The sequence below is a fragment of the Convolutriloba macropyga genome, chromosome 11, assembly GCF_964194025.1.
Source record: "Convolutriloba macropyga chromosome 11, txConMacr16.3, whole genome shotgun sequence".
NCBI lineage: Eukaryota > Metazoa > Xenacoelomorpha > Acoela > Convolutidae > Convolutriloba > Convolutriloba macropyga.
The window spans coordinates 27,951,653-27,978,775 of NC_134478.1; the positions used below are offsets into that span (position 1 = coordinate 27,951,653).

Here is a 27,123-nt window from a genome sequence, read left to right on the forward strand (position 1 = left end):
TTTTTATTTATTCTTCTATATCTAATTTGTTAAATGTAAGTCGCACTTGAACGCAATGGTTAACAACGCTCCTATCTTCACATGCTTTAACGATCCTTTAACATGCAGCCTACACAGTCATGCTTAACTGGCTGATCTGCAAATGTTTTTTTTTGCTCATTAAGCACACAGCTTAGAACAAACAAGCGAGACTGAAAGCCATCGACCAATATTTTCGTATGTAGCCGATTCAATGGACATCAGTAACAGGCGTCGGTAGCCCAAGGGATTAGACCTGCGGCTGTGAAGTGAGGGGAATGGGTTCGAGCCCGAGTGGGTGCCAGAAATGGCCCTTGTTTTTTGTCTCAAAAATGGTGAATCTTGTTTTTCATCCACTACTGTGTTTCCTTCTTGCTCTCTTCTTTATTTTCCTTCTTATCGATTCTTCTATATCTAATATATTAAATGTACGTCGCACTTGAACGCAACGGTTAACAACGCTCCTATCTTCACATGTTTTAACGATCCTTAAACATGCAGCCTATACAACCATGCATAAGTGCCTGATCTGTAAATGTTTTTTTTGCCCATTAAGCATACGGATTAGCAAAAACAAGCGAGACAAAAAGCCATGGACCAATTTTCGTATGTAGCCAGTACGGATAGACAACAATAACAGGCGTCGCTAGTGCAAGGGATTAGACCTGTGGCTGTGAAGCGAGGGGCATGGGTTCGAGCCTGAGTCGGTGCCGGAAATGGCCTCTGTTTTTTGTGTCATAAATAGTGAATCTTGTGTTTCATCCACTACGGTTTTTCGTTCTTGTTCCCTTCTTTATTTCGCTTCCTATTTATTCTTCTATATCTAATATTTTAAATGTAAGTCGCACTTGAACGCAATGGTTAACAACGCTCCTATCTTCACATATTTTAATGATCCTTTAAAATGCAGCCTACACGGTCATGCTTAACTGGCTGATCTGCAAATGGTTTTTTTTGCTCATTAAGCACACAGCTTAGAAAAAACAAGCGAGACTGAAAGCCATCGACCAATATTTCCGTATGTAGCCGATTCAATAGACAGCAGTAACAGGCGTCGGTAGCCCAAGGGAATAGACCTGCGGCTGTGAAGCGAGGGGCATGGGTTCGAGCCCGAATGGGTGCCAGAAATGGCCCTTGTTTTTTGTCTCAAAAATGGTGAATCTTGTTTTTCATCCACTACTGTGTTTCATACTTGCTCCCTTCTTTATTTCCCTTCTTATTTATTCTTCTATATCTAATATATTAAATGTAAGTCGCACTTGAACACAATGGTTAACAACGCTCCTATCTTCACATGTTTTAGCGATCCTTTAACATGCAGCCTACACGGCCATGCTTAAGTGACTGATCTGCAAATGTTTTTTTTTGCTCATTATGCACACAGCTTAGAAAAAACAAGCGAGACTGAAAGCTATCGACCAATATTTTTCGTATGTAGCCAATTCATGAGACAGCAGTAACAGGCGTCGGTAGCGCAAGGGATTAGACCTGTGGCGGTGAAGCGAGGGGCATGGGTTCGAGCCTGAGTTGGTGCCAGAAGTGGCCTGTTTTTTTGTGTCATAAATGGTGAATCTTGTTTTTCATCCACTACTGTGTTTCCTTCTTGCTCCCTCCTTTATTTCCCTTATTATTGATTCTTCTATATCTAATATATTAATGTAAGTCGCACTTGAACGCAATGGTTAACAACGCTCCTATCTTCACGTGTAATAGCGATCTTTAAACATGCAGCCTACACGACCATGCTTAAGTGCCTGATCTGTAAACGTTTTTTTCTGATTAAGCATACGGCTTAGCAAAAACAAGCGAGACAAAAAGCCATCGACCAATTTTCGTATGTAGCCACAACGGATAGACAACAGTAACAGGCGTCGGTAGTGCAGGGGATTCGAACTGTGGCGGTGAAGCGAGGGGCATGGGTTCGAGACCGAGTCGGTGCAAAGAATGGCCTCTGTTTTTTGTCTCATAAATGGTGAATCTTGTTTTTCATCCACTACTGTGTTTCCTTCCTGCTCCCTTCATTAATTCCCTTCTTATTCATTCTTCTATAACTAATATATTAAATGTACATCACACTTGAACGCAACGGTTAACAACGCTCCTATCTTCACATGTTTCAACGATCCTTAAACATGCAGCCTATACAACCATGCTTAACTGCTTGATCTGTAAATGTTTTATTTTGCTCATTAAGCATGCGGTTTATCAAAAACAAGCGAGACAAAAAGCCATCAACCAATTTTCGTATGTAGCCACTACGGATAGACAACAATAACAGTCGTCGGTAGTGCAAGGGATTCGAACTGTGGCGGTGAAGCGAGGGGCATGGGTTCGAGACCGAGTCGGTGCAAAGAATGGCCTCTGTTTTTTGTCTCATAAATGGTGAATCTTGTTTTTCATCCACTACTGTGTTTCGTTCCTGCCCCCTTCTTTATTTCCCTTCTTATTTATTCTTCTGTATCTAATTTATTAAATGTAAGTCGCACTTGAACGCAATGGTTAACAACGCTCCTATCTTCACATGCTTTAACAATCCTTTAACATGCAGCCTACACGGCCATGCTTAAGTGACTGATCTTCAAATGTTTTTTTTTGCTCATTAAGCACACAGCTTAGAAAAAACAAGCGAGACTGAAAGCCATCGACCAATATTTTTTGTATGTAGCCGATTCAATAGACAGCAGTAACAGGCGTCGGTAGCCCAAGGGATTAGACCTGCGGCTGTGAAGTGAGGGGAATGGGTTCGAGCCCGAGTGGGTGCCAGAAATGGCCCTTGTTTTTTGTCTCAAAAATGGTGAATCTTGTTTTTCATCCACTACTGTGTTTCCTTCTTGCTCCCTTCTTTATTTTCCTTCTTATCGATTCTTCTATATCTAATATATTAAATGTACGTCGCACTTGAACGCAACGGTTAACAACGCTCCTATCTTCACATGTTTTAACGATCCTTAAACATGCAGCCTATACAACCATGCTTAAGTGCCTGATCTGTAAATGTTCTTTTTGCTCATTAAGCATACGGCTTAGCAAAAACAAGCGAGACAAAAAGCCATCAACCAATTTTCGTATGTAGCCACTACGGATAGACAACAATAACAGGCGTCGGTAGTGCAAGGGATTAGAATTGTGGCTGTGAAGCGAGGGGCATGGGTTCGAGCCTGAGTCGGTGCCAGAAATGGCCTCTGTTTTTTGTGTCATAAATAATGAATCTTGTTTTTCATCCACTACTGTGTTTCGTTCTTGCTCCCTTCTTTATTTCCCTTCCTATTTATTCTTCTATATCTAATTTATTAAATGAAAGTCGCACTTGAACGCAATGGTTAACAACGGTCCTATCTTCACATGCTTTAACGATCCTTTAACATGCAGCCTACACGACCATGCTTAAGTGCCTGATCTGTAAATGTTTCTTTGCTCAATAAGCGTACGGCTTAGCAAAAACAAGCGAGACAAAAAGCCATCAACCAATTTTCGTATGTAGCCACTACGGATAGACAACAATAACAGGCGTCGGTAGTGCAAGGGATTCGAACTGTAGCTGTGAAGCGAGGGGCATGGGTTCGAGACTGAGTCGGTGCAAAGAATGGCCTCTGTTTTTTGTCTCATAAATGGTGAATCTTGTTTTTCATCCACAACTGTGTTTCGTTCCTGCTCCCTTCTTTATTTCCCTTCTTATTTATTCTTCTATATCTAATTTGTTAAATGTAAGTCGCACTTGAACGCAATGGTTAACAACGCTCCTATCTTCACATGCTTTAACGATCCTTTAACATGCAGCCTACACGGCCATGCTTAAGTGACTGATCTTCAAATGTTTTTTTTTTTGCTCATTAAGCACACAGCTTAGAAAAAACAAGCGAGACTGAAAGCCATCGACCAATTTTTTTTGTATGTAGCCGATTCAATAGACAGCAGTAACAGGCGTCGGTAGCCCAAGGGATTAGACCTGCGGCTGTGAAGTGAGGGGAATGGGTTCGAGCCCGAGTGGGTGCCAGAAATGGCCCTTGTTTTTTGTCTCAAAAATGGTGAATCTTGTTTTTCATCCACTACTGTGTTTCCTTCTTGCTCCCTTCTTTATTTTCCTTCTTATCGATTCTTCTATATCTAATATATTAAATGTACGTCGCACTTGAACGCAACGGTTAACAACGCTCCTATCTTCACATGCTTTAACGATCCTTTAACATGCAGCCTACACGACCATGCTTAAGTGACTGATCTTCAAATGTTTTTTTTTTGCTCATTAAGCACACAGCTTAGAAAAAACAAGCTAGACTGAAAGCCATCGACCAATATTTTTTGCATGTAGCCGATTCAATAGACAGCAGTAACAGGCGTCGGTAGCCCAAGGGATTAGACCTGCGGCTGTGAAGTGAGGGGAATGGGTTCGAGCCCGAGTGGGTGCCAGAAATGGCCCTTGTTTTTTGTCTCAAAAATGGTGAATCTTGTTTTTCATCCACTACTGTGTTTCCTTCTTGCTCCCTTCTTTATTTTCCTTCTTATCGATTCTTCTATATCTAATATATTAAATGTACGTCGCACTTGAACGCAACGGTTAACAACGCTCCTATCTTCACATGCTTTAACGATCCTTTAACATGCAGCCTACACGACCATGCTTAAGTGACTGATCTTCAAATGTTTTTTTTTTGCTCATTAAGCACACAGCTTAGAAAAAACAAGCGAGACTGAAAGCCATCGACCAATATTTTTTTTGTATGTAGCCGATTCAATAGACAGCAGTAACAGGCGTCGGTAGTGCAAGGGATTAGACCTGTGGCTGTGAAGCCAGGGGCATGGGTTCGAGCCTGAGTCGGTGCCAGAAATGGCCTCTGTTTTTTGTGTCATAAACAGTGAATCTTGTTTTTCATCCACTACTGTGTTTCGTTCTTGCTCCCTTCTTTATTTGCTTTCCTATTTATTCTTCTATACCTAATTTATTAAATGAAAGTCGCACTTGAACGCAATGGTTAACAACGCTCCTATCTTCACATGCTTTAACGATCCTTTAACATGCAGCCTACACGACCATGCTTAAGTGCCTGATCTGTAAATGTTTCTTTGCTCAATAAGCGTACGGCTTAGCAAAAACAAGCGAGACAAAAAGCCATCAACCAATTTTCGTATGTAGCCACTACGGATAGACAACAATAACAGGCGTCGGTAGTGCAAGGGATTCGAACTGTAGCTGTGAAGCGAGGGGCATGGGTTCGAGACTGAGTCGGTGCAAAGAATGGCCTCTGTTTTTTGTCTCATAAATGGTGAATCTTGTTTTTCATCCACTACTGTGTTTCGTTCCTGCTCCCTTCTTTATTTCCCTTCTTATTTATTCTTATATATCTAATTTATTAAATGTAAGTCGCACTTGAACGCAATGGTTAACAACGCTCCTATCTTCACATGCTTTAGCGATCCTTTAACATGCAGCCTACACGACCATGCTTAAGTGCCTGATCTGTAAATGTTTCTTTGCTCAATAAGCGTACGGCTTTGCAAAAACAAGCGAGACAAAAAGCCATCAACCAATTTTCGTATGTAGCCACTACGGATAGACAACAATAACAGGCGTCGGAAGTGCAAGGGATTCGAACTGTAAGTGTGAAGCAAGGGGCAAGGGTTCGAGACTGAGTCGGTGCAAAGAATGGCCTCTGTTTTTTGTCTCATAAATGGTGAATCTTGTTTTTCATCCACTACTGTGTTTCGTTCCTGCTCCCTTCTTTATTTCCCTTCTTATTTATTCTTCTATATCTAATTTGTTAAATGTAAGTCGCACTTGAACGCAATGGTTAACAACGCTCCTATCTTCACATGCTTTAACGATCCTTTAACATGCAGCCTACACGGTCATGCTTAACTGGCTGATCTGCAAATGTTTTTTTTTGCTCATTAAGCACACAGCTTAGAACAAACAAGCGAGACTGAAAGCCATCGACCAATATTTTCGTATGTAACCGATTCAATGGACATCAGTAACAGGCGTCGGTAGCCCAAGGGATTAGACCTGCGGCTGTGAAGTGAGGGGAATGGGTTCGAGCCCGAGTGCGTGCCAGAAATGGCCCTTGATTTTGTCTCAAAAATGGTGAATCTTGTTTTTCATCCACTACTGTGTTTCCTTCTTGCTCCCTTCTTTATTTTCCTTCTTATCGATTCTTCTATATCTAATATATTAAATGTACGTCGCACTTGAACGCAACGGTTAACAACGCTCCTATCTTCACATGTTTTAACGATCCTTAAACATGCAGCCTATACAACCATGCTTAAGTGCCTGATCTGTAAATGTTTTTTTTTGCTCATTAAGCATACGGATCAGCAAAAACAAGCGAGACAAAAAGCCATGGACCAATTTTCGTATGTAGCCAGTACGGATAGACAACAATAACAGGCGTCGCTAGTGCAAGGGATTAGACCTGTGGCTGTGAAGTGAGGGGAATGGGTTCGAGCCCGAGTGCGTGCCAGAAATGGCCCTTGTTTTTTGTCTCAAAAATGGTGAATCTTGTTTTTCATCCACTACTGTGTTTCCTTCTTGCTCCCTTCTTTATTTTCCTTCTTATCGATTCTTCTATATCTAATATATTAATGTACGTCGCACTTGAACGCAATGGTTAACAACGCTCCTATCTTCACATATTTTAATGATCCTTTAAAATGCAGCCTACACGGTCATGCTTAACTGGCTGATCTGCAAATGGTTTTTTTGCTCATTAAGCACACAGCTTAGAAAAAACAAGCGAGACTGAAAGCCATCGACCAATATTTCCGTATGTAGCCGATTCAATAGACAGCAGTAACAGGCGTCGGTAGCCCAAGGGAATAGACCTGCGGCTGTGAAGCGAGGGGCATGGGTTCGAGCCCGAATGGGTGCCAGAAATGGCCCTTGTTTTTTGTCTCAAAAATGGTGAATCTTGTTTTTCATCCACTACTGTGTTTCATTCTTGCTCCCTTCTTTATTTCCCTTCTTATTTACTCTTCTATATCTAATATATTAAATGTAAGTCGCACTTGAACACAATGGTTAACAACGCTCCTATCTTCACATGTTTTAGCGATCCTTTAACATGCAGCCTACACGGCCATGCTTAAGTGACTGATCTGCAAATGTTTTTTTTGCTCATCACGCACACAGCTTAAGAAAAAACAAGCGAGACTGAAAGCTATCGACCAATATTTTTCGCATGTACCCAATTCAAGAGAAAGCAGTAACAGGTGTCGGTAGCGCAAGGGATTAGACCTGTGGCTGTGAAGCGAGGGGCATGGGTTCGAGCCTGAGTCGGTGCCGGAAATGGCCTCTGTTTTTTGTGTCATAAATGGTGAATCTTGTTTTTCATCCACTACTTTGTTTCCTTCTTGCTCCCTTCTTTATTTCCCTTCTTATTGATTCTTCTATACTTTCTAATATATTAAATGTAAGTCGCATTTGAACCCAATGGTTAGCAACGCTCCTATCTTCACGTGTTTTAGCGATCCTTAAACATGCAGCCTACACGACCATGCTTAAGTGCCTGATCTGTAAATATTTTTTCGCTCATTAAGCATACGGTTTAGCAAAAACAAGCGAGACAAAAAGCCATCGACCAATATTCGTATGTAGCCACTACGGATAGACAATAGCAACAGGCGTCGGTAGCGCAATGGATTGGACCTGTGGCTGTGAAGAGAGGGGCCTGGGTTCGATCCCGAGTGCTGGAGGAAAAGGATGCATTGTTTACTGGGATACAAAATTCGAGAGTTGGTTGTCGTTTTCTTCCCCTCTTCATTTCTTTGTTTTTTTGTTACTTATATCTTCTTTTCGTTCTTTCTTTATTCCTTTATCTTTTCTTTCTTTCTCCATTTATTTCTCTCCCTCTCATCTAATATTTTAAATGTAAATCGCACTTGAACGCAATGTTTAGCAGCGCTGCTATGTTGACATGTTTTTACGATCCTTAAGAATGCAGCCCACACAATCATGCCTAAGAGCCTGCTCTGCAAACGTTTTTTTTTTCGCTCATTAAGCATACGGCTTAGCAAAAACAAGCGAAACGAAAAAGACATTGATAAAAATTTTGCTTCGGTAGCCAGTACCGATTGACAACAGCAGCAGGCGTCTGTAGCGCAAGGGATTATACCTGTGGCTGTCAAGCGAGACATGGGTTCAAGCCCAAGTAGGGGCGGAAAAGGATGTATAATGTACTCGGAATTAAATTTGGGATTTGGTTGTCCTTTTCTTCCCTTCTTCGTTTCTGTTTTTTAAATTTATATATTCCTTTTGTTGTTTATTTATTCCTTCATCTTTTATTCCTTTCTCCATTTCTTTCTCCCCCTCATCTAATATATTGAATGTAAATTGCACTTGAGCGCAATGGTTAACAGCACTACTATCGTCAGATGTTTAACGACCCTTAAACATTCAGCATACACCAGCACCACGCTTAAGCGTCTAATCTGTAATTGTGTTTTGCTCATTAAGCATACAGCTTTGCAAAAAGAAGCAAGACAAAGTCATTGTCGAAAACTTTGCGTATGTAGCCAGTTCAACAGACAACCGCAACGGGCTTCAGTAGCGCAAGGGGATTAGACTATGGCTGTGAAGCGAGGGTCATGGATTCGAGCCCATGTAGGGAAGGAAAAGGATTTATAACTTACTGGGATAAAAAATGGTGAGTTGATTGTCTTTTTCTTCCCTTCTTCATTTCTTTGCTTTTTGTTACTTGTATCCTCATTTTGTTCTTTTTTTATTCCTTCATCTTTTGTTTCTTTCTCCATTTCATTCTCTCCCTCTCATCTGTTATATTAAATGTAAGTCGCACTTGAACGCAACGGTTATTACCGCTCCAGCTTCTGTTTTTTGGCTCAAAAATGGTGAATCTTGTTTTTGTTCTTGCTCCCTTCTTTATTTCCGTTCTTATTTATTCTTCTATATCTAATATATTAAATGTAAGTTGCACTTGAACGCTATGGTTAACAACGCTCCTATATTCACATGTTTTAACAATTCTTAAGCATGCAGCCTACATGATCATGCCTAAGTGCCTGATCTGCAAATGTTTTTTTGCTCATTAAGCATACGGCTTAGCAAAAACAAGCGAGACAAAGCCATCGACCAATATTTTTCGAATGTATCCAGTTCAATAGACAACAGAAACAGGAGTCGGTAGCGCAATGGATTAGGCCTGTGGCTGTGAAGAGAGGGGCATGGGTTCGATCCCGAGTCGTGGAGCAAAAGGATGCATCGTATACCGGTATAAAAAATTGGTGAATTGGTTGTCTTTTTCTTCCCCTCTTCATTTCTTTGTTTTTTTTTTGTTACTTATGTCTTCTTTTCATTCTTTCTTTATTCCTTTGTCTTTTCTTTCTTTCTCCATTTCTTTCTCTCCCTCTCATCTAATATATTAAATCTAAGTCGCACTTGAACGCAATGTTTAGCAGCGCTCCTATGTTCACATGTTTTAACGATCCTTAAGAATGCAGCCCGCGCAATCATGCCTAAGAGCCTGCTCTGCAAATGTTTTTTTTTTCAAGCCCAAGTAGGGGAGGAAAAGGATGTATGATGTGCTCGGAAATAAATTTAGGATTTGGTTGTAGAAGCTCGTTTTATGCAAATTCATTGCGCTCCTTTAACATAGCGCACCTTAATCACAGAAAAGCCAAAATTGTCGCTTAACCAAAAGTTGCTGTTAAATAAGGTAATGGACGCCAAAAATACTCGTCGGTAGCCTAAGAGGTAAGAGCTGTGGCTGTTAAACGAGGGGCAAGGGTTCGAACCCGAGTTGCCACGAAAAAATCCTCTATTGTTTTAAACCTGTTCGGATATGATTTTGTGATGCTTATGCGGGCTTGCTAGTTTCAACTGAATTGCATGTGTGACGTCATTTTTCACTCTTAGTGGAGCGAGTTTTTTTGTTCATGCGCGTGATTAAATTTTTGGTTACACTTGACTTACCTCACTCTCAAAAATGACTTCCTCACTTTGAAATTGACTTTTATTTACTTTAATTCAAAGAGATAAGGTCAAATGGGTGTGTGTCACTCTAAATGAAGGTTATTTGAGATCAGCTAATAGAGGCAGCAATAGCTTATACAGATTTTTAATCAAAATATAACAGATAGCCTTCAATGAAAAGACGAATTTTTTTGGTCTGTTTTTTTTAGACTGCCGATCTACGAATCACTAGGGTCCACGGCACACCTTGAAAATGCATTGATTGTTTATTTGTTTATTTTGATTTCACTGAAATTATTGTATCCCTTAGTGTGAGTGTGTTTAAATGCATAAAGGTGTTTTTGTATTTAGTGTGAACAAATAAAACGCGCCTAATTTTTTGTTTTATTTTGTCATTTAGAATCCAAGTTTGAAATTTCTGCCTTTTATTTTCAATTGCATCGATTTGGCTTTCAGGTTATTAAGATTTTATCAATGCTAACATTTTTTCTCTCTCTAAATTTCTGAAACTATGTTCTTTTGTTTTGCTGGCATTGTTCATTTGCTCTGCTAAGCAATTGTAGTATTTTCAAGTTTTTTATTTATTTTTTTAAATCGTTTTAATTCTTGATCACGTTTTGCGTTTCACTTATGTCGGGACTTCCACCTTTGCCTTGTGACATACCTCACTAATGAAACTGCAGAAAAATTTGAACAGTTTTTGACACGTAGAAAAATTATTAGACTGTCGTCAATTATTCTTTATTTTTTTTATTTGTTTCAATTCAAACAGCGGTCAGTGGGGTCAACGGTGGTTTTTTCGGGCAATCTGTCGGCTATTTTCTTAATAGTGATTTCGGGTTTTGTATATTGTTTTGGGGGTTGAATTTGCGTTAATTGTTGGTTCAATTTATTGCATATAAAAGTGGGTAATTAGTTGTTTTAAAAGGCTCTACTTCCTTTCACCCATTTTCGTTTGATCTCGAACATCCTAACATCATATCATTTCATTGCACTAGTCTCTTTCGTTGAATTTCAATTTGAGATGAGTTTGGAAGAGTTTGAATAGTATATTTTTTGTTGGTGGTCGAAGAGGATATCTTTTTTGAAGTAGTTGTTGCACATATTCGGCAGTTGGCTAGCTCGTACACAGAAGTCTGAATTGCGTTTTCTCAAGCGGAAGGCCCTACAACGGAAGCTGCGAGTGGTTTGGTTTCTAGTTGTACCAGCGCCTGTAAAATTTTCGTGACTTTCCCTGTTCAGAATCTTTACGAATGACAGCGTAACGTGTAGTTCGTGGTACAGAAACTGTGGGAGAATCCCTAATTCCATGAGCATGTCCTTTTAGCTGATGGGCACCCATTTCACAGCCTTTCGCTGGATGCTTTCAAGTACAAAAATCTCAGACTTGCTGGCTTTTCAAAGCGACGATCTGTAGCTTTGGAAAACCAGCAAGTGCCCGCTAAGCATGCCCAAATCTTTATAGTATCAATGTCAATGCTACCAATTGTATAAAGGATTAAAATCGGGATGAAATGTTAGAGTGGTAGAGTGGTGTAATCAGATCCTCATTAACTTTTCAATATTGTTATGTTTTTGAAGGATAATGTTTAATTAGCAGTCGATTGGTATTTAGTCCTCGGACTATTACAACAACAATGGAACCGCTTACGAAAACTCACAGCTTAACAGCAGCAAGAGAATTAGTCCGTCTGCAACGTACGAGAACTCAGCTCAGCCAGAGTCAATAGCTGCAATCTCATATCAGAACACACAGCGCTCCTCCACTAGCCAACTAGCTGCAATGAATGGAGGTGGAAACTCCTCCTCCTATACCAACCAGGATCTGGGCTACAACAATGTACCGGCATTCGAAGATGATCAGACAGGTAGCGATCGCTTTTCCAATAACTTTTTGCAGATTTCCCTAGTAATTATTTCCCATTAAAGTAATTTATAGTCTGTGAGGTAGTGGGGGTGCAATTATCTTGTCAAGCATTAGGAATTTTTTGTAGGTGGAACAAAAATTGATAAAAGAAGTTTTTAAATGGATCACGCCTCTATTGCTTTCCGCTCAATTTGAAATGTACGTTTTTAAACAGCTATACATAAGCAGAAGCACAAAACTGTTGCCATTTTTTAAATCGAGATAGCATGTTTTCAATTTTTGTTTCATAACTTGAGTTACGTATTTCTCTCTCGTCTCAGTAAAAAGTTATTGCTGAACATTTCTCAAAATGAAGACTAGTTTTTAGTCTAGATGATAGCTTTCAGCTCAAAATGAAAGTGATATCAGAATTTTTTTCAGATTTTGATAAATTGACATTTAACTTCGTTATCACAACAATGATCATCAATACAACAGTCCAACAAATCAAATAACAGACGAATTCCTTTATTGATGGGTAACAATCAAGTTGCATATTGACAGGTCCAATTGACGACGATTGGGATGACGACTGGGACAGCGAGGATGACAACTCGACAGTGGCAGGATCTGCAGTTGTCATGGGAACGAGTAGCAGTAGCAGCCATCTACCACACCACAGTGGCAGTACCTCCACTGTGAACAGTCGAGTCACGTCTTCTAGTGGACCACCCAGGACTCTAGACAGCAAAGCACTCGATCTACGCCAGAGGACGACTTCTAGTAGGTTACTCTAAAAAGACTGCTTGAAGTCAAAAGACTGTGCATGTCAAAAATTTTCGGACTGATCCTATGTGCATCTAGGGACCTCTTTCCACAAACAACGGTAGTAATCATAAAAGGTGGGCGTTTCTGATGGTATTGGTCAATCATTGATGAGAAGCTGTAAGCTGAGCTTGGCTGTATTGTGGCATTCCTGGTTTTTAAAATCCAAATGATTTGGATTGCATTGGAGCGCTGTCTTTTTATTACGACTCAAGCGGAAGAGGAGTATCGGTTTTCTTACGGTTTTTTTAATGGGAAATACTATGTCTTCAGTTGCCGTTTTGAGCTACAAGCGAAACTGGTCGTTTCCCTGTGAACTAATTTTTGCTGAGCAACTTCTTAGTCCTGTAGTCTTTTTAATAGCCGCACAGCGATAGCTGGCGTTATTATTGGCCTTCTCTTGGTTAACAGCCGCCCTCATCGCAGCAGGCTATTATTGCGCTCCTATTTATTGACTCGAAGAGGAGTTATGCTGATCTATTTTTTAATCGGTCCAGTTGTTCTGAAACAGGAGTAAAAATCAATGCCTCACGTGCAAAAATTGTGATTTTCTTTTGTTGAACAAAAATGGTGAGCGGAGAGAAAAAAAGTGGTTTTTTGTTCATACCAGCTTTCGAAAGAGAGTGAAAAAGTAAATGTGAAAAAACATTCGCTAAGCGGGTGAAATTTTTCATCACGTGAGGCTATTTGGAAGCAGATTTTTCTATTTTTTTTTTACTTTTTTGGATAAAGTGGGGTTTTTTAAACCATATTAACAAGTAACTGGTATGTTTCGGAGGCTTTTTGACCATCACAGTCATATAATATAGTTTGATATTCAAATTTTAGGTATTTCTGCGATTTCGCGGTATTTCTGTTTTTTGTTTCGTCGTCCGGCGAACTTTTTTCTTCATTTTACATTTGTTCACACAGCAACGCTGAAGAGGTCAAATTTTCTGAATGACCTCTTATTTCCACTAACGGCTTTTGCGCGCGTGACTTCATTTCTCACTATCAAAAGTTCTTAGTTCATTTGTGTGATCAGGTTTTGATCATTCGTGACTTACCTCACTCAATAAAATGGTTTGTACTCTTTAGAACTTAAGTTTAATTTGATTTAGTTTAAGGTCAAAGGAACTCAAGTGTAATAGAGGTCCGTAATGAAAAGGCTTCTGTGCATTGAAGTTTGACAAGCTTCATTAATTAATCGCTGAATGTTTTTATACAGCTTTTTCAGCGGCGCCAGTAATTTTTTCAACTTATATCTGTATCTGTTTCTATCTCTATTGCACGGCACGGAAGTCTATTCTTTCGCAGCTATTCCGGCAATATGCCGGCTTTGTTTGATCATACGCTGCTTTCAGTGAATGGCTTTCGGCTTTGAAGTGTTCTAAGTTCAATTTGAATTAAATTAAGTCAAATCGTATGTGTAATAAAAGTCCAAAAAAAGGCTGCTGTTGAATGAATTTGAACAAGCTTTTCTAAGCGTTGAATGTTTCTTACATTGGTTTTTCAGCGGCGTCGATTTCATCTTACTTAGATCTGTATCTTTCTATCTCTATTATGCTCTACGGTAGTCTATTTGGCAACTATTCCGGCAATCTGCCGGCTGTGTTTTTAGTTTTTAACCCTTGCTCATGTTTTAAATCTTTTTAGAGCGTTTGTGTGTCGCGTGGTTGCGTAGTGAATAAGCAAGGATTATTTAACTTATGTTGAGAATAGTTATTTAGTCTTTGCAATTTGCTGCCAGTTTTCAAAAGCTCTAAGGCATCAAAAGAATACCTAAACAACATCAAGAAACATACAGAATAAGGAAATTTCCTAACTTGAAGATATGTTAGTATTTAGGAAGGACCAATACAACTTGTGGTATTCAACTGCGGAATTACTCAGGAACACCGGAGAACCAGCCTGAGTTCCAGTTGAAAACTAGTCTTGAAACTTCCTTAATCTCTAGTAAAACTTCTTATCTTTCTTTGAAGTAGTGGATAAAACAGGGACTCAGCCACCAGCCAATTTGGTTCATTACTCCATACGCTAACCACATATGTAGAATGGACCAAATTGTGCTGGTAACTGCAGTCCCTGTTTTATCCCCCACTATATTCACCACCATATACACAAATATTCGCTCAATTTGGTGTACAAAAAAGGCATATAGCCGGTATAATTTATGAATTTCATAAGCAAATATCCCAAAGTTTTCAAAGTTAATTCAAAGCCTAATTTCATATCTATATACCAAACTATACTGAAACAAATCAGGCTAACCGGCCCGCAAAGTTTTTTTTTCAATAGAAATGGATGAACTGAGAATCACTCAAAATTGCTTAGAATTGGATAATAAGAAAAAGTTTCTTTAAAATGTTGACTTTCCCCAGGAGACGATTGATCTCTGATGTTTAACTGAGTGATTCTATGTACCTGGGTACTTTTTTGGGCCGAGTCTTGAGAAGTCTTGTTAAAAGGTTGACTCGCCTTTACCACGCTACGGCAGTATTGGTCGACCTTTCTTAATGGCTAACTGTGGGGAGGGTGCAACTACAGAATGCTTGAACACTTTTAATTTTAACTATTAAGCTGACTGAACTCTTAAAAAAAATCTTTAACAAAGATAGCCGTCACTACGAGCACAATACGCACACACTTTGCACAGTCTACAAACAGTTCATTAAATGATGAAAAGGAAAAGTGCATGTCATGCTAAAATGGCCACCAACATTAACATAAATGACCATCACCACTAGCAGAATGAAATCAAACGAGTTGAAATTTCGAATAAAAGATATCTTTAAATATTAGCTTGCAAGTTGAGTATTTATTAAAATTTTTATTGATTTTTAATGAAGATATACAGAGTAATTAATTTAATAGGTTTTAATTTTTATTTTAATTTAAAACAGGTAATTACTTTGGAAAGGATAACTAATTTTAAGTTAAAATTCATGTTCGAATATTCTAGATAAAGAATGCTCTAGAATAATTTTCCATTAGTTGACCTTTTTTCTCCACGGCACTTTTTTGGCTATTCATCATGAGTTTCACTTCACTACAAAAACTAGCGAAAAATTTTTAACAATTTTTGCCATTTAAACAATTTTTAACAATTTTATCAAGTACTTCTTTATCTGCAGAAAATCCAAACGAGTTGACTAATGTAACAACTCAAATGATTACATTTTGTAAGGAGAACAAAAGCATACCCGACAACACCACTGAACACGAAAATGAGACTGGAAAACGAACAAAAACAACTCTTCCATTTATTCCTCTCCAAGATCAAGAAGGACCTACTAATGTACGAGCATCAGGAAACACTGGACAAGTTTGAAGTGAATATGCCAGAATATTTATCATTTCGTGATAAACTCAGGAATTCATTCAATGTTGGTGAATTTGAGTCTTATCTCACCACAGTCAATAACATGGAGGGAAAGCTAAATCGTTTATATCTACTGAAAATTTCTGACAGGGGATGCATATGGGGGAAAGTGAAACAAGGTCATCAAGAGAACAATAAGGATATTCCCTGGAAACAACTGCTGAATGATAAAGGATATTCCTACTCTACTATCCAGAGTTATATAAACTTCTCTCAAGCATGTGAAAACTATCCAAGGATCCTAGTCTCAACAGACTACTATTCAGAATGGGAAGAATTTCTGACAATGTTTTTAGCAGAAGGTCAGAAGGATAGTCAGCTGCAGTCTAGGTGCATGACAGAATTACAATTTTCATAAATGATAAACAAATGATTGGTTATTGAGAAATATATTTATTATTGATATTGATATGCATACTACTGATACATTAATATTGATATCCTTACTACTGATACATTAATATTGATATCCCCTATTATTAATATCCGTCAACTGAATAAAACGTTTTGGCCCGTATTTTGTTAGTAACTCAATTTATCAGGAAGTTCTAATTCCAACAAATTGTAGCTCTATAATATGGCCATGTTGCTGTAAAGTCTCAATTTTGTTCGGTTAACAGGTTAACAGTTGTTTAATGGGTGGTTTTGCAAGGTTGAAAAATCAATAGCAATAATAAATTTTTTTCTAACTTTAAAATCAAAGTTAAGCCTTATAACACGCACACTTGCACAAAAATACAATAAATCTAAATCAAAGGGAACCTGCTTCGCCTTTTCGACCATGTATCACAATCCGAGAAAGGGGCTCTACCCTTGGTTGGTGTAACAAGGCTCGTCCTTCCCCAACGGCTTCACCGATATTATGTATCTTAACATACTCGTTAAATCTATCCCTTGTACCTCCAAACCTATACCTTTGCAAATAAACACACAATCTACAATTATTAGTCTTAAACCTGAAATAAGAGATATGTTTCTCAACCTTACACATACTACAAGTTAAATATAACCCCACTTCTTCATAATGCTTACTTATATGGCTATTTCTATCTCTCTCCTTAATGATACCATTACATATAAAACACTCATAAGGTTGTTCTCTACATTTATAGCAACAGTTTTTCCACTGTTTATCCCTACAGTTAAGACACTTTGGAAGCATTTTTCTTAATCTGAAAATTCATTTTTTCCCCTAAAGAAATGGATGTCAACAGAAGTAACGAATGTACCGTCTGTAATTTATCTTTAATTCAATGAAGGATTTTCTTAAACATACTTTATCAAGTGGTCACCAGAAAAGAATCAGGGATATGATTATGGATCTTGATAAAGCTGAAACTGAAAGCAGGGCTAAACCTAAAGCTCAGCCTAAATCTGAAATTAAAGGGGCCCCATCCTTGGTCCCCAAACTGGAATTAAACCCATACCTGAAAACATAAAGAGAGTATGACCCGGATGAAGATGAGTACTTTCTCATTCCTAAAGGGGCTTCGCCCTTGGTCCCCCAAACTAAGAATAACAGCAAAGATATTATTAAACCTGAAGCTAAACCAAAAGATAGTTTCTACTCTAAAATTAAGTTTAGATGTGAAGAATGCAGTAAAGAATTTGAAAATAAAATAGCCCTAACTACTTACTCATATAGTCATAATCGCAAGAATCTAGAAAACACAGAATACTTCGATATAAACTCTAGCCAGAACACGAAAGAATTCTATATTACTGATAAAGCCGTAAATTACATTGAAGATATTGATGAAGCTATTAATAACTGTTTAGAAGAAATTAAAAACTGTTACCAGTTTCGTAAAGTTTAGAGTTTTAAATATAAGATCACAGCCGAGTGTGAGTACAAGAAGAGAACCAAAGAAGAAGTTAAAGCTACTAAAATGTTCTTGAACACTGACTATATTATTAATAATGCAATATGTGAATATGGTGACTTCAAACAATGGCTAAACTTCGAAGAGGAAATATACGAGGGCTATGGCTATGATTTTGAGTTTCTTGGATTAAGAAGTATTCAGATAAATATTGGACCAACCAAAGCGTCTATTGGTAGTTGTATAGATTTACCTCACGATCTCAAAAACTCTAAATCAATATTAAATATACGCAATTCCAAATACAATTGCTTGCAACTAACTATTACTGCTTGGCTACATCCTGCCATGGACCACGCAACACGTGAAAGTAAATACGAGAATAAACTAATTGTACCAAGACAACAACATGAAGATGACTTCGCTTATATATTAAGAATACAAAAATTCTATAATATTTGGATGTACCCACCTCGTGGTGATGGTAAAGTTGAATTGCTTAAATCAGTGGATGATTTTAATAAAGACAGAAAAGATGTAAGAATACTAGTTTGGGGGAATGGACAAACAGAAGACTGTGCTCTAATTAAAAACATAGAAACCTTGTTAGATCGTCCAAATAAAATGAATCATAAGTTCTATTACTGCGATAGATGTACATATTGGTTTTACTCTCAAGTTAAATATGACAATCATATATGTAGCCACTCATTCAAACCAGAGATTGCTTGTCCCCAGAAGAAGAAAATTACTTTTATAAATGAACATAAGCGTCAGAATATAAAACAGATTATAACTGCTGATATAGAATGTTGCATTGTTGAAGTTGCAACTAATGACCGTAAATATGTAATATCCGAACACATACCAATAAGTGTAGGTTACATCTGGCAAGGTACTTTCAAATACTACTTCGGTATTGATTGTATCAAAAGATTTGCTAGTGATCTTTTAGAAATAGAAACAGAGAATAACCTCAAGTTAAGCAAACCAATGATATTTAATAAAGAAGATGAATTATATCATGAAACCAATAACACTTGTCATATATGCAGCAAAACATGTATTAATAAAGTAAGAGATCTGTCATGAAACTGGTGAATATAGAGGACCAGCATGTAGAATGTTCAATCTAAGATACAAACAACAAAACTTCATTCCTGTAATATTCCATAATGGTAGTGGTTATGATTTCAATCTACTATATAGTGAGCTCTTTAAACAGAATAATGATAAAAGAAAAGTAGATAACATACCACTAGCTGCTGGTAAGTCTAAAATGTTTAGCATTGGTTGTCTTAAATTCTTAGACAGTTATAACACCTTAGCTATGCCTCTAGATCAAATGGCATAGATTTATGGGTGTAAAACTAAAACATTATATCCATATGAATTTTTTGGTTTAGACTCTTATAATGACGTTATAGGTAATCTAAATATAGAAGACTTCAAATCCTCACTATCTAATTAATTACCAACATAAGAAGAAGTCAATATCTTCAATAAAGACAACAGTCATAAAACTTGTAAAGATCTAATTTTAGAGTATTTACAGAATCATGTGGAAATATTAGACTACTGCATGAATGAATATGTTAAATTAAGTATGAAAGAATACAAACTCAATCCTCTACATTATGTTAGTCTCGCGGGTTATAGTTTTGATAGTTGGTCAATGTCAAGTGGTTTACATTAGATACATTACAAGATAAGCAAATGCTAGATGATTTCGTTGAAGCAAAGAGAGGTGGTATATGTGGTATAATGGGTGATAGATATATTAATAATGGTAATGTTAATGGTAATAGTAATAGTAATGGCAATGACAATGACAATGGTACGACAATATGGTAGATAGACGGAAACAACCGATATGGTTATGCAATGATGCAAAAGTTACCTTTAAGGACTTCAAGTACTCTGAAACATCTATAGATGTTATATTAAATACTCCAGATGATAGTGATCATGGTTACTATATAGTTTGTGATATTAATTATACTAATAATTGTAAAGATGGAACAGAGCAGTTAGCACTAATGCCTAATAAAAGAAAGACAAATGATAATGAATTAGGCTATAAAGAGATGGAGGCAAGGCAAGATTAGAGAAATTAATCTTAGATCAAAACAACAAAACAGAATATATGGTTCATTATAGTATGTTAAAATTCTATGTTAAAATGGGTGTAAAAGTAACTAAAATTCATAGAGTGATCAAATTTAAACAAGATTATATATGTAGAGACTACATTCAAAACAATACTAATTTAAGAGCAACAGCTAAAACTGAAGCAGAAAAGGATGTAAGGAAATTAATGAACAACTCACTATATGGATGAATGTGCATGAATTCTCTACACTTCCTTGAAGGTAAGTTCTTACACGATGAAGAAAATAATCAAATTGAATATATAAAGAAAAAAGTAGAATATGATTCTCCAGTATATGTAGGTGTTACTATATGTTTAGCATTGGTTGTCTTAAATTCTTAGACAGTTATAAATCCTTAGCTATGCCTCTAGATCAAATGGCAAAGATTTATGGGTGTAAAACTAAAACATTATATCAATATGAATAATTTGGTTTAGACTCCCATAATGACGTTATAGGTAATCTAAATATAGAAGACTTCAAATCCTCACTATCTAATTAATTACCAACATAAGAAGAAGTCAATATCTTCAATAAAGACAACAGTCATAAAATTGGTAAAGATCTAATTATAGAGTATTTACAGAATCATGTGGAAATATTAGACTACTGCATGAATGAATATGTTAAATTAGGTATGAAAGAATACAAACTCAATCCTCTACATTATGTTAGTCTCGCGGGTTATAGTTTTGATTGTTGGGTAATGTCAAGTGGTTTACATTAGATACATTACAAGATAAGCAAATGCTAGATGATTTCGTTGAAGCAAAGAGAGGTGGTATATGTGGTATAATGGGTGATAGATATATTAATAATGCTAATGGTAATGTTAATGGTAATAGTAATGGCAATGGTAATGACAATGACAATGGTAAGACAATATGATACATAGACGCAAACAACCTATATCGTTATGCAATGATGCAAAAGTTACCTTATAAGGACTTCAAGTACTCTGAAAAATCTATAGATGTTATATTAAATAGATGTTATATTAAATATAGATGTTATATTATGTTATATTATAGACATATTATATATAGATGTTATAGACATAATATAACATCTATATTATATATAGATGTTATATTATGTCTATAGATGTTATATTAAATACTCCAGATGATAGTGATCATGGTTACTATATAGTTTGTGATATTAATTATACTAATAATTGTAAAGATGGAACAGAGCAGTTAGCACTAATGCCTAATAAAAGAAAGATAAATGATAATGAATTAGGCTATAAAGAAATTAATCTTAGATCAAAACAACAAAACAGAATATATGGTTCATTATAGGATGTTAAAGTTCTATGTTAAGATGGGTGTAAAAGTAACTAAAATTCATAGAGTGATCAAATTTAAACAAGATTATATGTAGAGACTACATTCAAAACAATACTAATAAAAGATCAACAGCTAAAACTGAAGCAGAAAAGGATGTAAGGAAATTAATGAACAACTCACTATATGGAGGAATGTGCATGAATTCTCTACACTTCCTTCAAAGTAAGTTCTTACACGATGAGTAAGTATCTTACACGATGAGTAAGTAAAAATAATCAAATTGAATATATAAGAAAAAAGTAGAATATAATTCTCCAGTATATGTAGGTGTTACTATATTAGAATCAAGTAAATTACACATGTATGATGTATTCTAACATATTCTCCAACCATCTCTCAAAGATCTACAACTCCATTTTATGGATACTGATAGTTTTGTATTAAGCTTTAGCGAGGGTAATGTTGACAATGAACACATGGACCTATCCAATCTCCAGCCACCAATCAAAACTAATAATGAAGTTCCAGGTAAATTCAAACATGATTTGGGAAGTAGAATAATAGAAGAGTTTATTACTCTGTCACCAAAGACATATAGCTTCAAAGATTACCAAATGAAACTAAAGAGAAAGGAATAAAGAGTTGTAACAATGCTAAACATGAAGAGTATTATAATGCATTAATGTATAACACACAGAGAACTGTAGATGAATGTAGAATACAAAAATTTGGTCATAACATGTCAACAAAAACAAGTAAGATTAGTCTAAACACATTTGATGATAAAAGGTTCTATGTAAATAATATTAAAATATATTCTCATGATGAGAATCTATATCTATTCAAAAGAGATTTAATAAAAAAGATTTATACTACTCCAATAGAATTATTGATAAAATTAGGGTTAGATGCAAGTAAAGAATCATTAACAAATAATATTCTAGAACTAACCATTAATGATGATAGAAAGTTAATTGAAGCTGCTATTAGATTATATAATGATCTTTGATTATGATTATGAATATGAATATGAATATAAATATAAATATGAATATGAATATAAATATGATTATGAATATGAATATAAATTTAAATATGAATATGAATACAAAAATAATTAGTAGTTATATGTTATATATCATCATCTCTCCCATAGTACATATTATTTTTATATAAAAAATAATTATTTTTTCTTTTTTATATATAAAAAATGACTAAGCTAGATTAACTTATAGAATTAAACAGTCTAGAAAAACAAAACAGAAGAAATAGATTAGAAGATAAATTAAGACAAAAAGAATATTAGGGCGAAATAGAAGAGTTATTTGATCCTTTGACTGAAACACTAAATGCAAACAATGAACAGAATATAGCATTGGGCGAACAAACATTAAGAGCAATAGATTGGCAAAATCAAGAGTTGGATAAACAAACTAAGATGATCCAGCAAGCTGGTTCCCAGTTTAATGAAGCATTAATGAAGTCTAATGAAGCATTAATGAAGTCCGATAGTGAAGCATGGACGAAGTCCCATGAAACTGTAGAGGAAGCCCGAGATGAACCAAGAATTATAGTAGATAAAGACATAGCTCTAATTTAATGATAAATCAATCTATCCTTCAATTTAAGTTATTTTTCGGAAATTTAGATGTTGGTGAATATGAAATGAATGGTGTTAAATTAACTTATCAAGAAAATTCACTTATAGTTAAGGATAATATATATGAATTTTCAGATGGGTTTATAAACTTTCTTACTAACCCAAATGTAACACATGGTGAAATCAAGGAAAATGAAAACGAAATTAAAAGGTTTTTATTTGATATTAGATATGGTGTAGGAAAAGGTGATAAGAAAAGCAGTAGATATAGAACAATAAAACGTATACTGGGGTAAAAGGTAAGGTATTTGGTAAGGGTTTAAATAGCCTTGACATCTGCGAAGGGGCTCCGCCCTTGGTTGGTGTAACAAGGCTTGCCCTGCCCCAAGCAGGTTCCCTGATTAAACCCGACAACTTAATAGAAACAACTTATTAGAATTGCTCATACTAGAAACAAAAGCTGGTCATGATGGATTATATGATGAAATGTTAAAAATATCTAAACAACTATTATCAATGAAAATTGTTTACAGCGAACAACTAGATAATTTTGTTTTTAATTATGGTAAATAAATAATGGTGGAGAAGTAACAACAAGACACAATTAAAACTATACAACAACTACTAGCTAAAGAAGTATTCAGTCCTCAAATAACAAAGTTTAGAAGAGAAAGAATATTACCATTATATGAAGATGAAACATGGTCGGCTGATTTAATTCATAAGTCATCTCTAAATATAATAATAATTATAAGTTTATATTAACAGTTATAGATATATTCACAAAATATGCATGGGCTATTCCATTGGAATAATTCTGGTTTATCGATAACTAATGGTTATAAAATAGTATTAGGTGAAAGTAGAAAACCAGAAAAGGTATGGGTAGATAGAGGTAGTGAGTTTTACAATAAAACATTTAATGGAGTCAATGTTGACTTCCAACAAAAGATTTGAAGACTTTATTTATTTAAATAAAATAAAGACTGAAATACTCAACCCTGATTGGTTGAAAAAGGGAAAATACCTTTCCTTAAATGTTTGCCTGTTTTCCCTTTATCCCTTTTCACTTACCCCGTTAGTCGGTACTAGTCACAGACCTGATATAATAATAAAGTATGTTTCTCTCTCTCTCTACTCCGCTCTTGTTTAGTATTGAGATATACGTTAGATTTTAGCATTGGGGCCCGTGCACTGTCTACTGAAGCTCAGATAGAAGAGTAACAGACTAGAGATCCAGAACTTTAGTTAGTCAGGTAAGCCTAAAGAGTATCCTATATTCTTGAGACAACCATAAGACAGTTCCAGAAGTAGCCTATAAAAAGGTAAGCTCAGAACACGTCTTATCTGGTGCGACCAGTTCCGAACTAAACCAAAGAAAATAACAAATTTCAAATCTCAATAACGGAATTAAATTAACAATATTATCTCGAAAAACAGTAAAAACAAAAGATGGATCCCAACCATCAACCACAGTCGATAACAAACCATTTCTTAACACCATTTACAATTGCTAGCGATTGCCCGCAAGAAAACCGCGAAATTATTAATAGAATAATAAGAAATTTGAAGAATAACCTCTTCAAAGAAACAAAACATATACAAATTAAAATCCATAGAAATCACTTGGCACACTATCTACCAGTAATACTACTGGATAGAGATCAACTTAATAAACATTATACATTTACTTTAACAGATGAAAAAGGAAATAGAAAAACATACTATAATTTCCAAAATGAAACAACACTACCTAATATATTCAAAACATTCTTAAAACGACATGAAGATTCACAAGATAGAACAAAATTAACAGCAACACCATCTACAACGTACGAAATACTACGAAATACAACCGTACACTTAAACGATCAAAAGAAACCAATACAATCAGTAAACGACATAATGAATTGTAACAATTGGTTAACAAAAATCATGGAACTAAAACAAGAACTAAAAACAGCAACATCAGACATAATAAAAATTATCTCAGAGTTCACATTCCTATTCTGGTTAGATAATTTTGAACACATTAATGACAAACGAATACAGTTTGGAGAAACATTTCGCGAACAAATTGAAAACTTATGTGACGAACTTAAAAACATTTGGGACAGTGAATACTATTCGCAACACTTTGAAAGCACACTATAAGTATGTTCAGATAGCATCAACTTCATGGAGGGATTAGAAAATTATGTAAAAATTGAAGACCAAGGACAAGCAGGTTCTTCATCATTTAACTTGTCAAGAAGTTTAACATCAACATCAACACCAAAAGATGTTCAAATGAATACAGTTTTACAATCAAAACAAAAATCAACAATAAAACCAAATAAACAGTTAACATCGGATTTATTTGGAAATCAACAGAATTTAGCAGACGAAATAGATATATCTGATTCAGAAGACAGAGATGGAAGAATCGGAAACTTGCTACCACCTTCAGTAAATCAAAAAGATAGACGAAAATATCAGAACCCAACACATTATAATTATAACAGAAATAACACTTATATTAGTTCACTGAACGATAACCGTGAACACAATGAACTATTCTGGGAACAGCAAATGTACAATTATCAAGATCTCAAAGAGGAAATAACAGAAAAAGTAACAAATCATAAGAATAAACTTATTGATAATATAGAAAACAAATTTATACAAATTAACGAGAACATAGAAAGAAGACAAGAAGAAGCAATCGAAATGGTATTCGAAAACCTTGAAAGAACATTAGATAACATTAATAGACAAAACAATCTAAGATCAGAAAACGGAAACTCAAACAATGACAGAAACTCAAATAATAATAACATACAAAATACTAATATTCAAAACAACAGACAACAAGAAAATCGTACTTGATCAAATTCAATCACAACAGAAGAAAGAGAAACGACAGTAACAGAACCTCCCTTACCATTTTATAAACAATTAACATCAATGAGTATACACGAAGAGCCACAAATAGAACAAAACATTTGTAGTGGTTCAGTACCAACAACAATACGACAATTTGACGGTACAGATCCAGCATATACTGTTGAAGAGTATTTAAACGGTATAGTTGCAGCAATGATATTTAGTAGCGGTATAGAACCAGTAAACAAACCAGGACATCATTAATGGAAAGTAAAATGAGCAGCTTTAATATTACATACACTACAAGGACCAGCTCAAATGTGGTATTCCACTCTTCCAAGTGAAACCAAATTGGATTGGGAAACATTTTGTAAAAAATTTTCAGACATGTTTGACCCCGAGAAATCAAAACAACAAGCAAAAATAGTGCTACAACAACTACAAAAACACAAATGAATCATTACGATCACTCGCACTGAGAATAGAAACACTTGTAAAAACAGCATACTCATTATATACAGAAGATTATAGAAATAGCGTAATGAATCAAACATTCATTAGATGCTTGGATAACGAATTGAAAACAGCAGCCTTGAAAAAACATGCCAATCATAAACAAACGCCAAGAGAACCAGAAATGCCATTCAAAACACTAGTTGACAAAATAAATCAAATGGATTTAACAAGAACAATAACAAACAATCACAAAAGACTATATGAAGTCAACCAAACTACAACTAACATTAGTGAAGATCTCAAACAAATGAATGTAGCTTGTAACAACATAAACGATCTTAACCGAAATGATTTAGAACAATTTGAAGGAACAATCTGTAACGTTCTAAACGGAATTAATAACACATACGATAGAAAAAAACTTTAAAGGAAGACCAAAGTTTGCACTCTTTTGCAGGTATTGCAGTTCACACGGTCACCCAAAAGGAAGATGCTTTAAAAGAACACGAAGAGAAAGCATAGCACGACCAAAAGAAAGATCATTTTATAGCCATATGAGGAATAATCAAAATCTACCAAACAGAAGAATTGATTCGAATAACATCAACGGACGACAATTACCATCAACATCACCAGTATACCACAATTCCCGAAGCAGAACACCATACAGATCACAATCAAGAAACAATTCTAATAATAACTCATATAGCAGAGACAATCGATACTATCAAGGACATCGCACTTCGAATAATAATTATAACAATAGAAGCGGAAGCTATCATAGAAACAATTATAACAGAATCAGAACTAACAGTTACAACAGAAACAATAATCATAACAAATACAACAATAGCAGATCAAGCTCAAGATACACAAACGCAGTCACTCAAGACAGCAGTCATCGTACAACAGAAATAATAATAATAATTACAATAACAATAATAGACAGAGACATTACAGTA

General features: G+C 35.7%; 1 protein-coding gene across 1 annotated transcript in view; it reads left to right on the plus strand.

The window, feature by feature from the left end:
• Positions 1–27,123, plus strand: part of LOC142349744 (sorting nexin-18-like) — a 142,384-nt gene that overhangs the window by 18,991 nt on the left and 96,270 nt on the right. The window contains exons 2-3 of the mRNA XM_075401491.1: positions 11,556–11,808; positions 12,351–12,569. Of these exons, the coding sequence (XP_075257606.1) occupies positions 11,556–11,808; positions 12,351–12,569 (472 nt within the window). The remainder of the gene's footprint in view (positions 1–11,555; positions 11,809–12,350; positions 12,570–27,123) is intronic.